The sequence below is a fragment of the Beta vulgaris genome, chromosome 2 (genome assembly GCF_026745355.1).
Source record: "Beta vulgaris subsp. vulgaris cultivar EL10 chromosome 2, EL10.2, whole genome shotgun sequence".
Taxonomy (NCBI): domain Eukaryota; kingdom Viridiplantae; phylum Streptophyta; class Magnoliopsida; order Caryophyllales; family Amaranthaceae; genus Beta; species Beta vulgaris.
In genome coordinates this window covers 46,790,168-46,804,419 of record NC_079203.1, presented here as the reverse complement: position 1 = coordinate 46,804,419, position 14,252 = coordinate 46,790,168, and the positions used below count along the sequence as shown (strand labels likewise).

At 37.5% G+C, this 14,252-nt stretch overlaps 1 protein-coding gene across 2 annotated transcripts; it reads right to left on the bottom strand.

Moving 5' to 3' along the window:
- Positions 1-3,729: 3,729 nt before the first annotated feature.
- On the bottom strand, positions 3,730-13,232 carry LOC104884622 (putative disease resistance protein RGA3). Of its 2 annotated transcripts, XM_048639168.2 has the most exons (6): positions 12,571-13,232; positions 9,020-12,441; positions 7,906-8,506; positions 7,670-7,763; positions 4,544-7,341; positions 3,730-4,477 (listed from the first exon to the last, which is right to left on the bottom strand). In XM_048639168.2, exons 1-3 carry the CDS (start codon positions 12,868-12,870, stop codon positions 8,461-8,463), a joined length of 3,768 nt encoding a protein of 1,255 aa, XP_048495125.1. In that variant the 5' UTR covers positions 12,871-13,232; the 3' UTR covers positions 3,730-4,477; positions 4,544-7,341; positions 7,670-7,763; positions 7,906-8,460. The 2 variants fall into 2 exon arrangements, with proteins under 2 accessions (XP_048495125.1, XP_019102626.1); XM_019247081.3 differs by having other exon boundaries at positions 9,020-13,232.
- Positions 13,233-14,252: the final 1,020 nt, after the last annotated feature.

Sequence of the window (14,252 nt, the reverse complement as noted above, 5' to 3'; positions counted from 1 at the left end):
TTTATCGTTGAATTCAGGATATCTCCTTGTAATTATTTACCTCCCTAAACTTCCTTTCTTGCATTGAAAACAGCAGGAGGACTCCAACAAATTGGGTTTTTATTATGGTTTTTATTATAAACCTAGATCTTCCACTATTTGAGTTTTATTTCTTACAATTAAGCTTTTACCGCGCAAGATATAAAACTCAAATATCACAAAGTTTAACTTTGCAACCCAGAAATTTCACCATATATAATCAATGTATGCAGAATGCAGTAATTCAGGTATTATCTTTCTCTCCTTTTTATCAAATTTCTGTGTATATATTTTTGGTAGCAAAATCTTTGAATTTTCAGTTTTAAATTCCTTATCGAAGCTGCAATTTTTGATGGATGGAAAAAAAAAATGGAGGAAGTATGATATCACTCCGATTGATATGTATAAGTTCATAGTTTCTGAATTCTGAATGTTCGCATATGTTATGTTTGTATGTGATTTCCTGGATAATTTAATTCTTAGAGTGACAATTTTGTAAAACATTACATGTGATTGTTCAAGGAATGAAAATTTAATCTGAGAATTTTTGAATTTAGTGGCTATAAACGAATTATGTGTGACATTATTGATTTTTGCTACTCTGGAGTTGAAGTGAGAGATTGAAAAAATCATGACAATTATGGTAATTTTATAACACTCTTGCTACTTGCCTGGAACTTAGCTCGAGCAGTTGTATTCATAAGGTTGTGAAATCGAGGTTCAAATATCTGTAGAGAGACAGTCCATTGTTCATTTTGTATGAGATTGTCAGTTGTTACACAAATTGCTGGTTATATAGTTTCTGGCCATAGGAATATAGGATACATGATTCAGTGTGCACTATAGCAAATCCAAGTCATTTGCTACGCAGGAAGTTACCATTATCGGCTTTAAGTCTATGAATTAAGCTGCTTGATGAATGATGATGCCAGTATAATGTAGTGTGGACAGCCATAATGAGTTAGTCTTGCTGATTAATGACAGAACTTCCGGCGTGAACAGGAGATAATTCATATATCATCTGGAGAGCTTTAGGTACATATTTAAGCAATAATCATGAATTATGAGAACAAAGATCTTGGTGGAGTACTTGAACGAAGACTTATGGAACTAAGAACTAAGCAATAGCTAACTGGGTCTAGGTTTGGAACTTAAAGAAAAGTTCCAACCTAAAGTACATTATTTCTAGCTTCTTTTTTATTAAACACATGTTCCCAAGTACGTTTTAAAAATGCTCGCCTCTGATAATACACACCTGCATGGCCACACCCTCCTTTCCAGGCCATTTTGCCTCAGAAATCTGATAAATGGTGTCCTGATAGCTTGTCGTTTTTGTCTTCTGAATAATCCCATCTGTGCATCACCCCCTCCCCCCTAGAAAAAGGGAAAAGAAGTGAGAGAAGTAGGACAAGAAATAAGACATATGCCAAAAACTACTAGGACAACTTTGCAAATAGTTAAGATTATGGAGTCGATTATAGATAGTGCTTATGATTCTCCTTTTTTTTTGCCTTCACTAAATCACTATGATGCAGTAGAAGTAGAGATCCCTTAACCTTGTTTTGCCAACGGTTAAACCCCCCCAAATCTATAAATAATATGGAGACATTTAATTTGAGGGGTACATAAGAAACTCACATATGAACATGGGGGATATGTTGAATAAGGTGCCAATCTTTGTCCTACTAGCTCTGTGGCTCCTATTCACCACTGAAATGTTGTTAGGATAGATTTAGGATTTATCTATCCAGAAGTGTTTACCTAAACATATCTATCTAGAAGTGTTTATTTAGAGATAATATTTATTAGTATTATATTTAGTTCAGGAGATGTTTTCCTAAGTTCTACCTATGTTAGGTTTCATAAATCCTAAATCTATCCTAACAATGTAGATAATACTGGCTTTTTGCCATGAATATTTTTGACCATATCGGGTCCTTGTCGTTCTGGAAAAAAAAATCAGTCTACCTATTAGGTAAGTACAATAGACCTTTTCTTTTTGGTGAATAAACGAAAACACAATTATATAGCAGCATTAGTAAAGCTATTACAACCCAAGGCATGATTGTTCAAGCAATAACTCGGGAAGGGGCAATCCTGGTTATTATACAAACGTCCATACTTTTACATTTGCCATAGCATGAAGTATCCACAACATTGTTTGAGTCCCACTCCCACATACAGTGCAAGAATTTTATTTCACTGATCGCCCAACACATTTCCCGGCACTTTTTCATGACATTCGAACATATATTAGTGTTGTCACTCTAGACAAGTATTTGCTCAGTGGCTGTTTTGCAGTCACTTCTTCCACTTTCGGGGAGATGGTTCTAATAGATATAGACATATAGTCTTCTCCCTCCTTTTGGTGGAAAGTGAACCAATCTGTTAAACTGTTCACTAATTTCTGCAGCTTCATACAGCTCAAAGCTGCTATGTGAATGTATATGAAGTACACTTTTTTTGTTGATTGCTCTGTATGTTATCCTTTTTTAACCAACAAAATAAAATCTATGCAGAAATAAAAAAAAATTTAGAACTTAGAAGCAAATATTTGCAGGATTATATCGTTTTTCATTTGATTGGGTGATAATCAGAGTGGACCTGATCCTACATTACCAAAACACCGAATTAACTCTGATTGAGTTGTTTCGAAATCCATTAAAATCACACATCTCATCATACTGAACTTAGTCCAGTCTAAAACTAAGCTGAATTCTTGTATGATCTGCGGTAAACCAACTCTACATTGATCCGATTGCCCGATAGCTGCCTCTAGTACATCTCTATACAGAAACACTGCTAGAGGGGGTGCAGCGCTCAAAGTGCTCTCGTATCGTGGTAAACTAAGAACAAAAGAAACATGATCAAATGTAGTAATACTGTATTCTTACTTTTCATGGCCCGTTTGGTAGTTGGCAACAAATGGGGGTTATAGTAATGAATTTATATGCAATTTTTGTATTGAAAGTTTAATTGTCAATGACCAATTGACCATGGTAATGATTATGTATTCGAGAATGGACAAGCATTACCATGAATATTTGGATGAGACTTTACTCACAAATGTAATCAATAATACCTACCAAACAAGCTGTAAAGTAATCCATTGCACAAATCGTACAACAATTGTCTATAAAGATTTTCTCCTTGGAACTTCTGAGGCCCGAGAGTTTGTAACTTGAGACTTGGCAGAAAGGATTACAGTAAACAATCATCTAGAATTCTTAAAGAAACCCGTTCAAGGAGCAACATCTTTGTAACATCAGAGTCTTTGTCCACCCTCTTACAGCCATAAGTTGTCTCGTGCCACATCTATGTTAGCTGATGATACCATACGAGGGAAAGAAAATTCATAGTGGCTGCGAGACTCTGAGGTTTTTTCTACTGCACTACTGATAACTTAGATTTTTATATTTAATTGTTACTACTAACAACTTATCATCCACATTGTACTTGCAACACCATTTGAACAGCCTTTCTTAACTCTATTTATCTGTTTCTTAGAATAGAACTGTTCAAGCTCCCGATGTCTGACAAGTTGGAGAAGCTCTAAGTGGTGTGTTACATTTTTTTGTTGCTTGCTTCAGCATACTCTCTTTATTCTCTATGTTTACTTGTGCTCATGGGAGCATATATAACAAGACGGTAGACTGATTGTATGACACAGGGAACTTTCAGTAGATTTGTCCAGAGGAAGATAAACATACAGGCAGCAGTAAATAGATTGAAAGCGTTCAGGCCTAGCACATACTACTGTCTACAGGGTTAGGATAAGGGTACCATGCAAGTTTACGAAGCACAGCAATACAGAAAGCTGATATTCACAGCCTTAGTGTACAATTTAGATGAATTTCTTGTGAAGCGGAATTGCACGAAGTCGCTGAGCTTTCTCCAAGCTGATTCCAAAGTTTTCCTCCATATCTATATTCTCTGGTGAAACCCCAGCTTCTAGCTCCCAATCAAATCCATGAATTAGTGATCCCAGCACGAAAGGGATTATTTGAATTGCCAATGGCAGTCCAGGGCAGATCCTACGGCCAGCACCAAATGGAATCAGTTCAAAATTGTGGCCTCTGACATCAATTTCCATTTTCAGAAATCTCTCTGGCTCAAAACATTCAGGATTGTCCCACAAGTTTTGATCTCTTCCAATCGCCCATACATTGATTAAAACTCGTGTGTTTTTGGGTACAGTAAAGCCACAGAGCTGCACATCAGTATCAGCTTTTCTGGGCAGCAGAAGAGGTGCTGGCGGATGTAGTCTTAAGGTTTCCTTGACAGTTGCCTGCAAGTATGGAAGTCGGCATAAGTCAGGTTCTTCTACTGGATTTCCTTTTCCAATGATTTCTTCGAGCTCTGCTTGTGCCTTTTTCAGCTTTTTTGGATTCTTTAGAAGTTCTGTCATTGCCCATTCAATGGTAGTTGATGTTGTGTCTGTACCTGCATTAATTAGATCCTGCAGAAACGAAACATCACTACTTTGGAGTAAGGCAAAGGAACATAATAGTAGTTTAGACTATACCAGTAGTAGATGAGGGATTTTTGAAGGTTCCATAAGTTCCTGATTTTTGTCATGATGACTTATCCCCAGCAATGCATCTAGAACATCATAGCCTTGTATTGAAGATTACGGCCTCTTTCCCTGCAATCGTTGATCAATTATAACCTTGAGAAGGTCCATCACCTTCTTGGAGAGAACAGTGGCTCGCCGCCTGATGCCTTGTGGGTCAATCTTCTGCAAGATGGGAAAATGATCTGCAAAATTGGGTTTACCAACTTCTTCCAACAAACTTCTTATTGTCTCTCGTAGTTGACAAGCATATTCAGAACTCGGGTCACCCAAATCCATTGAAAAAAAAGCACTTGATAACAAATTGAGGGAAGTGGTGAACGCGACTTGGCCAATATCCACTGCTTTACCACCTTTGCTGCTGCTCCTCTCAACAAATGTAAGGAGATCATTAATCTTATCTCTTCGGAGGCTTTGGGTTTCATCCAGTTTGCTGGGAGAGAAAACTAACGAATTGCATACTTTGCGAAGATTCCGCCATTCAGATGATGTAGCCGGCAACCAACCAATGGAATATTGATGGTGGTTGAGTGCACGGATAGCATCAACAACATAGCGATTGGCTAAGGACTGATCATTCTTCTGATGGGCTTCTTTAGCCACGGCTGCTGAAGAAATGACAACTGTTGGCACTTGGCCGAGCTGCAGCATCATCAAAGGGCCATATCTTTTGGCAAGTTCAGTCAAGGAGATATGCGGTTTGTTGCCGAGGCAGAAGAGGTTCCCAAAGATGGGCAATGGATAAGGACCTGGTGGAAAATTTCTTGGTTTTGAGAGTTTCTTCACAGTTGAGAGTAGGAGGTGGATTGTAACCCATGTTAAAACAAGATATATCACAAAGCTCAGGTAATTCATGGATCTCTACAACTCTTGAGTTATCTTGCCTTTTTGTTTGTGTTTGTGAGTTTCTCTTGTTGACTTGGTGCCTGAACATGTATTCTTATTTCTTCCCACACAGACACAGTTATATAGTTATATAGTATATATATAAAACAACAAGCACTTGCTGCTTAATGAACTACTATAAAAGATTTCCCTATATCTCTTTCTCATAAATCATTCTTGTTGTTGATTGGTAGGAGCAGGCTGATAATAAAAAAATATATATACCGTGATTGATTGATTTTTTAAAACTAGCAACGCGTATGGAATCTTGAATTGAATAATGGTAGAAACAGACTCTTACTTTCCCCCATATTTTTATACTACGGTACCTATTTCCGCTCCTTATATTATGAGTGGAGGAATGATAATAAAATTAGGAAGGGGTTTCTCATTATGTGTCGATTCTTAATGTGTGTTTGGTTCAACATATGAAAAGGGAATGGAACTAAATAGAGAGAAGTAATTGTAACTATAATTGTTGCATTTATTCGGTGTTTGGTCAATTGGTCCCCTATGAGAAGGAAATATAATTGTTGCTTTTATTGAGGGTTTGGGGTTGACAAGTGTACCCTAATACCATGTATGGAGGTTGACACCTGCCCAGTGCCTGAAGGTCAAGGAAGTTGGTGACCTGATGACATGGGACGCGGCTACAGAAGCTCGGGTGAACGGCAGCCGTAACTATAACGGTCCTAAGGTAGCGAAATTCCTTGTCGGGTATATATAAGGTTGGGGAGAGTAATAATAGGGTGGATATAGCTAAGTTTAAGATGTGAAAATCATAATCCTAATCGTCATACTAAACATGTAGCGGAAATGGTTTCTCATTTCCGTTACCAACACGTGAAAATCTATTACCAAACACAAGGTAAATTTGTAATTTCACGGGCTTTAAAGTTTAAAACCGAGTATTTATTATATTCCCCTTCCTGCTTTCGTTGTTGGTTTTGTACATATAGATTAAGTAATACTTCCTCCCATCTGAACTCGAAAATTTGTCCAAAAAATTACAACTTGCTTGGTTTAGCACTTTGTACATTCCTTAGCTTACCTAGTGGAAATAGCTTTATCTTCCAGTAATTTTGTAAAATTGTCAAAATAATATTTGTGATAAAAAACTCTCTACTGCAAGGTTTAAGTATAATTTGAACAGAGGTATTGTAATTACCAAGAGATCATGATTTTTTTGGGGGCTTGGAGAGCACTTCAAAGCAAAGGGGGATCAACGAGCCTAATGCTAATTAAAAACTGCACAGAAATATGATATACAAAACATTACAGAAGCTAGCATCATTGTGTGTGTTTTCCCCACTTTCGAGGAATGCTCCATTAATCATATGCTTAGGCCAAGCTGATAAAATTTTGCAAAGATTAGTAGTTTACAAAGTGGAGCCTAAGTTAGCCCATCAAACCGACAAATTCAGGAAATTATAGGAAATCCCCGATATTACATATCAGTATTAGGGAAGCCTAATTCTTAGTATTTACAATCTTTTTTTAAAAAAAAGGAAATTCCCAATACTACATATCAGTATTAGGGACTGCCTAATTCTTACACTCTCCAAGAAAACCTCCTTTGCTCTCAAGTCTATGGTTTCGTCCTATGTTACTAGGACTTAGGTACTCATGTCACGCAAGTACATGTAATGTAAGTATTCGAGTCACTTATTTTATGAAGAAATTTTGCATGATTTTGGCCCATAATGAAGTGTTGAAATTTCCCTACCCATATCAGAGTTTTGAGGATCTAACACGGTATATGAGGTAACGTGAAGCGTCCAAGTAGACTTATTTCCTCCTTTCTTGACTGCTTGTTTTCTTCCAATTGACAACAGAACTGTGAAACATCTAATATTGAACATTCCCTGAAAACACCGAGTAATTACAATCAATAATCCAAATGTGCTTACTGTTGCACTCATATTCTGTATTTTAGTATATAAAAATAGAAACTTAGCATCAGTTGAAAGCAATTTGGAATATGACACATCTCTGTCATTTACTAGGTAGCTTGAAAACTCATTATGTACCTATGCAAAGAAATAATTGCTCAGCTAAGCACATCTTTTGTTAACTTTGTAATGTTAAAGTCTATCAAATAAGTATAGAATCCCTAAACAATTCCAAATTCCATCATCTAAGCTGTTTCACATACCAATAGAATATAATTTGCTAATTTAGTGGAACACACACCTTAAAGAAGGTAGAAAAACCTTTCTGATTTCTGTGTTATTTGCTTGAGACATCTGATATAATTCGTCTTTTTCGTCAGTCTTCTTAGCCTTCTCTGCTCATTTGTCAAGAAAGGCAAGAAATAAGAGTAAGTGAAGAATTTACAAGGAAAGTTACAAAGATAAATGGTGAACAATAAGATGTGGTAAAAATAAGGGTGAGAGGGGTTCATACTTCATAACAAAAGCAATACTTACATATCAACATGGGGCGATATGTTGAATAAGGTGGTAATCTTCGCCACCCGGCTTATATTTTTTTGCCATATCCAAACACCCTACAATATGAATTTTCTGCAAAGAGGTAAGGCCCCAGAATGATGGTGGAAGTGATTTCAATTTTGGACACCTAGTAATAAAAATCTCTCGAAGTTGGGAAAGGTTGCCAAGTTCTTCTAGGAGCACTGTTAGGTTCTTAAGATCTGTAATCGATAGACGATGAAGTGTGGTTAAGCAAGCAATTCGTCGAGGAATCTTCGTAAGCTTGGGGATTTCCAACAGTTGCAACGTACGGAGGCTTGCCAACTCTTGGTAGGCATGTTTGAAAAATTGACATGGCAAGTCAAGCTACAAGGTGTGGTTGCTCACCATTGAAGTTGTCTTCATGCTTATTTTGAAGGGACCTCCTTCTTCCTTGCGGTTGAAGCCATGTATGTCTGATTACGGTGGGCTGATGAACTAGAGAGTTGATCAAATAACAGGCCCGAGCCAAAAAATCTTTCCGAGCTCGGGCATTTTTCAGGCAAGACCGAGCTACCTTTGATCATCACATTCAGATTGAGTTCCCGAGAACAGTGAGCTAAAAGCATTGAGCAAGTACAAAAATGACGAGGGATTAGTACTGGAAAAAATATTCCCATAAAAAATAAATAGTAATATTTCTCTAAGAGGCAGTGGGAGAGGAGAAAATTTCCAACCTTGATTTGCCAAAAACGAACCAATTTCCCCAACCCACAAAACACAGCAAAAATTAAATAAATTTTCCATCCGTTTACAAATAATTGTTGCATTTATATTTTTTATGAATGACAATGCAAAATTTTAAGGATTAATATCTCTAGCATATTAAGACTAATTTAACAAGATCTGACATGATTATATTATTCATGTACTAATTACAAATGATGGTCAAAATAAAATTTATGAATAGTATAAAAATGTCAAAGTGTAACAATTAAAAAAATGAAGGTGGTAGATTATAGTATTAATAGTTTATTTTTAAGGTACTTGTACAAAATAGATAATACTTCTAGTACTCTGTAGAGAGAAACAAATGCTAATTATAAGGTTCCATAAGAATTAAGGTACTCACCGAATCTGAAGATCGGGAATATGTTGAAGGAGGTGACGATCTCGGCCATTGAATTTGACGCTATATCTTTCTTCCAGATGTGGACAGCCATAAATAAGAAGTTCCTGTAAAGAGGTGAGGCCTTGTAATGATAGTGGAAGTATCCGCAATTCTCGACAACGAAAAATCTCAAGGCGTGAAAGCAGAGAGAGGTTGCCGATTTCTTCCGGGAGTGCTATCAACTTCTCCACACGAGCAATTGTAAGTTTCTGAAGCAGGGAGAGGTTACCGATTTCATCTGGGAGAGCTATCAAGTTTTTCATATATCCAATATAAAGGTCCTGAAGGTTGGTTAGGCAAGCAATGCCTGGAGGGAGCTTCTTCAGGTTGTTCATGTAATGTAATTGCAAGCTACGGAGGCTTTTCAAGCCTTGCCAATACGTGCTAGTGTTCCCCTCTTCTAATTCTTCACTACTTCCCCTGATCTCCAGTGTCTCAATGAAAGGAAAATCTTCTTCTAGTATGTTACAAATGCCACTATTAACCCAAGCTAGTTGAAGATCCCGTATGGAACTTGGAGATTCAATCATCAAACTCCTCAATTCCATACCATTTGTTATATGTACTGATTCTAGTTTACACAATCTACTACTAATTGACAAAGAATCCTTAGTTCCATCAATACGCAGGTGCTTTAATGACGTGAAAAGAGATGATGATGCTTCTTTATTTGGTGACGCCAGATTGGATTCAAATAGCTTTTCATTGCTCCTAAAAACCTCCAATGACTCCAGCTTTGGTGCAAGAGGCATCAGCACCAACTCTTTGCAATGCTTTACTTCCATATGCAAAAGATGAGGAAACAACAATTGTCGCTGTTGCCGCTTCTCACCACCATTTTTTGACGGTCTTCTCCACTTTTTTAGTTCTGGTAAACTAATTAAATTTAACTTCTCTAAGGCTGGGAAATAATGGGATGTGTAACCACAATCTCCATCACCCAAGATGTCATCCTCATCTTCTACATACTCCAAGCCATCAAGTCTTTCAAGATAAACTTTTTTAAGAAGAGGCAGGTGACTCATGTGAGGGAGAACTGTGCAGTTATTGCAACCTGAAATACTAATAGAAACTATCTTGGATAGCCCAACTAACCACTTACATGGAATATCATCGTGTAACACCAGATTAGATTCAAACAGTTTTGCATTCCCCCTAGAAACCTTCAATGACTCCAGCTTTGGTGCTAGAGGGAATGACACCAACTCTTTGCAATTGCATACTTCCATTTGGAAAAGACGAGGAAATAACTGTCGTCGCTGTTCACCACCACTTTTTGATGGTCTTGTCCACCTTTTTAGTTGTGGTAATCCATCCAACTCTAAGTTCTCTAAAGCTGGAAAATAATGGGCTTCATAACCACAATCTTCACCAACCCATATGTCGTCCTCATCTTCTACATACTCCAACGCATCAAGCCTTTCAAGATAAAGATTTTTTAGATGAGGCAGCTGACTCAAGTGAGGAAGAGTTTTGCAAGTATTACACTCTGAAATTATAATGGAAGCTAGCTTAGACAACACATCTAGCCACCTGCATTGCATTTTATCTCCACTGTAGTTACCAACTCGAAGATATATAAGATTTGGAGGTAGCTGCAAGTACATTAACATTTCATTCATTCCACTAAAAGAGGGAGTAGCTTTTTCTCTCTCTAACTCCCGATAATCTAAAGTGAGATTACTTAATCGCTGACTGCCTTTCAAATTTGCCCTCTGCGCTTCCAAAACAGCATCGTTGCGCCGCTTGCAGAATTTTATATGGAGGTTCCCCATAAGATTCAAGGCTGGCATTGAGTCTATACCAAAGTTTTCCTCAACTACAAATACATCTAACTCTTGCAGATTTGTCATTGTACCAAATCCTGGTGGCATCGTAGTCAAACCGCTCCCACCAATAGCCAAGTGCCTCAGGTTGGGCAATTTAGTAAAATCTCTTGGCAGTTCCTTCAGTCGCAAACAATTTTGAAGGTTAAGTGTTTGCAAGTTCTCTAATCTTGTTATTGCTTGGGGAAGATATTTAATGAAATTGTCATTAAGATTAAGGTATCTCAGATATACCAACCTCCCTATAGAATCTGGGAGCCTATCTAGCCAAGCATCTTTCAAGCTCAAGACCCGTAAGGATTTGAAGTTGGATATCAATCTGTCACATTCAACGTTTCTAGAAAACAATGAGCGTAACATTCTAGCCTCAAATAACAAAGGTGGAGCTTTAAATCTACCAAGATTTACATGTATGAGTCCATCTGTGACTTGGGATGAAGACGACTCACCCGCTACGATGCTCTCGTGACCAGCTACATTTTGTGCCAAGTCATGCACTAAGTCGTGCATTATACAGCTTGTAATGTTCGCTTCAAGATCTTCTTTAGGATCTTGAAATAGATTCCTCCGTAGCAATTCCAAAAAGTAGCGGTCTCCGATATCTTTGCTTGATGCTTCAAAATATCCTTGAGCCATCCATAGATGAACCAATTCTGTTTTGCTAAACTTATAGCCTTTTTTGAACAACGAACAGTAGGCAAAGCACTGTTTCAATGCTGGTGGTAGGTCACCATAACTTAACTTTAGAATAGGCATGATGTCGCTACCTATTGTATGTTGTGCCTTTGAGCGGTGAGCATCTCTGACATACAACCACTCTTCCGGAGTGTCTCTTGAACAAAGGGAACCTCCAACAACTTTGATAGCAAGTGGCACGTTTCCACACATTTTCACAATATCTTTCCCGATCTCACTCAAAGAACTGAGACTGCTCCCTTCTTGTCGTGGTTTAAGTGCCAATCTTTCGAAAAGATTCCACGACTGATCATCAGTTAGAGTTCCCAATCTGTAGGGTTGTTTAATGGTGCCAAGACTTTTTGCAACAACATCAGAGCGTGTAGTTACAATTACTTTACTTCCTGGTTCACCACATTTGAACAAGTTTCCAAGATCAATCAATCTATCACCACTCTCATCCCATATGTCATCTAGGACAAGCAGATACCTGTTGCCTTTTATCGACTCTCTAATGCCATCTTCAAGGTCCTTCATTTGAAGATTATGATACTTCCTACCAGTGAAAGAGTTGAATATTTTTCCCATTACAGCATTGCGATCATTTTTCTCAGGTACATAAGCCCACTTCAAAGGAAAAAAATGGTTTTGGACCCTCTGATCACTTAAAGCAAATTGAGCTAGAGTCGTTTTCCCTAGACCCCCGAACCCCACGATTGGGATGATGGTAACCTTCTCCGCATCATATTTAGGATCAAAAAGCATCTCAACTATCTTGTCTTTATCACATTCCCTTCCGATGACATCCTCCGCTTCCACAAACGGTGTTGTTGCTCTGTTATTCAGTAAAAGAGCCATTTGAGGTGATGGTCCTACTCTATGCTGATAAGACGGCAAGTTTAAACCAGCAATATCAGATTTGATATCATCTAGTTGTTCTCTGATAGACTTGATTTCTCCAGCTATTTTCCAGTTTAAAACAGGAGAGCTAGACCTTAAGGAAAAGTGTACCTCGTGATTTTGTTTTCTGCGCTGTTTCTGTCTATCAACAGTGAGGATGTGATCAAATAAGTCATCAGCTTGGTAAAGCACCAGCTTCAGCCTGCGAAGCCACAGTTTGACAGCATGGCTACCCTCCTCTTCTTGATACTTTTCGGCATCACGAACTCGAGCTTGGATCATCTCCATGCTCTTCCCAAGCTTCTTCAGATCATCTCTTGCACCCCACCAGGATGAAGCCTCTTTAAAGGCTGATGCTGCCAAGAGTTCCAAAGCCTTTGCTACTAAGTTGGAAATAACTCCTTCTGCCATTACAATTTACCAGTACACTATCTCTCTCTGTTTTTGTTTTTGTTTTTGTTTTTGTTTTTGTTTTTGTTTGGTGCAAGCAATGCTCTTTCTTTGTGAATTGCCAATGATAAAGTTCTTTGTGGTATTTCACTGGTCAACGCAAACATATGCCATTAAGTTTCAGATCTCTCCGCTTACTCCGCGTTGATGAGGCTGTCATCACGTTTTTCATGGCATATTCGCAATGAAAACCTTATAGTAGTATAATAAATATAAATAAACCCACTCACTCTACCATTAGATCGAAGAAATGTAGTACGATTATTACATTTATTTTATCATGGAGTTTAAATTTACCCCTTTAGGGCCTTAGGGGTCAGTTAACTTCATTATCCATCAATCATCATGCTTCCCAGACAGTAGAAATTATGGCTTTTGGGTTGTTCAAATATTTTGTCACATGTGTTTTTTTTCAATCTTTGTTTCTATATTTGGTTCCACATAGTATAACATATTTCCACCTAGTTTTTGTTTTGTACTACTCCATCCGTTCCAAAATATAGTTCCCATTGGGATAATAAAGGTTTTTTTTTTATTTAAATAAATGTTGTGTGGGAAAAGATGATTTTTTTTTTTAAAGAAAAGGGATTTCATTAATATTTCGCCAAACGGCACTTACAAGTCATTTCTGAAAAACATAAAATTCTAATAGAAATACATATCACCCTAGAAATGTAAACATCGCAGATTTGACTTAATTATCAAAATTGTGTTTTTTTTAATAAATTGATTTATCAAAATTGTGTTTTTTTTTTTTGGAAATACTCAATCAAAAAATTATTATGATGTGTCAATAACTCTTTTGTCTAATAGAAGTATATTTATTCATATCACTTTATAGGGAATAATAAAAGTTTTGTCTCTAGGTTCTAATCTCTTATTTTCTAGCATTAAATAGTTTTGGGGGAAATATGAATAATGTTTTCTCTTTTAATATATAGTAATAGATATCTATGTAAGTGAACTTATAGAGTAACGAAATAACTTATTATATGAACTTTGTTGTAGCGTGGAAATCAGCGGCTCTCCATGGGACACGTTGACTCATCTAGAACATCCACGTGTCTCCTACCTACCAATAGAAATGCAAGGCAAAAAGGGGGTGGCTGAAGTACAAATCTATATTCAAGGAAAGTACCAGCCCATCTTCCTGGCCTGCATGACATACACTCAGGCCCATGCACTCAGGCCCAGAGCCACAAAAAGACATCTGCATATGATTGGATGATGTGTACCTTCCAATCATTGCCTGCTACATGTCATGCTCCCATTGTTTAGCCAATCAGGTGCCCTTAAATTAGGGTGACCTCAAGGTACAACCATCACTCCAAACACTATAAATA

Excerpts from the sequence above, each read along its gene's own strand:
- LOC104884622 (XM_019247081.3), bottom strand. The coding sequence starts at position 12,870 with ATGGCAGAAGGAGTTATTTCCAACTTAGTAGCAAAGGCTTTGGAACTC. Across the intron at positions 8,507-9,019 it reads ATTCCCGATCTTCAGATTCG|CTCACTGTTCTCGGGAACTC; the intron begins GTGAGTACCTTA and ends CAATGCTTTTAG.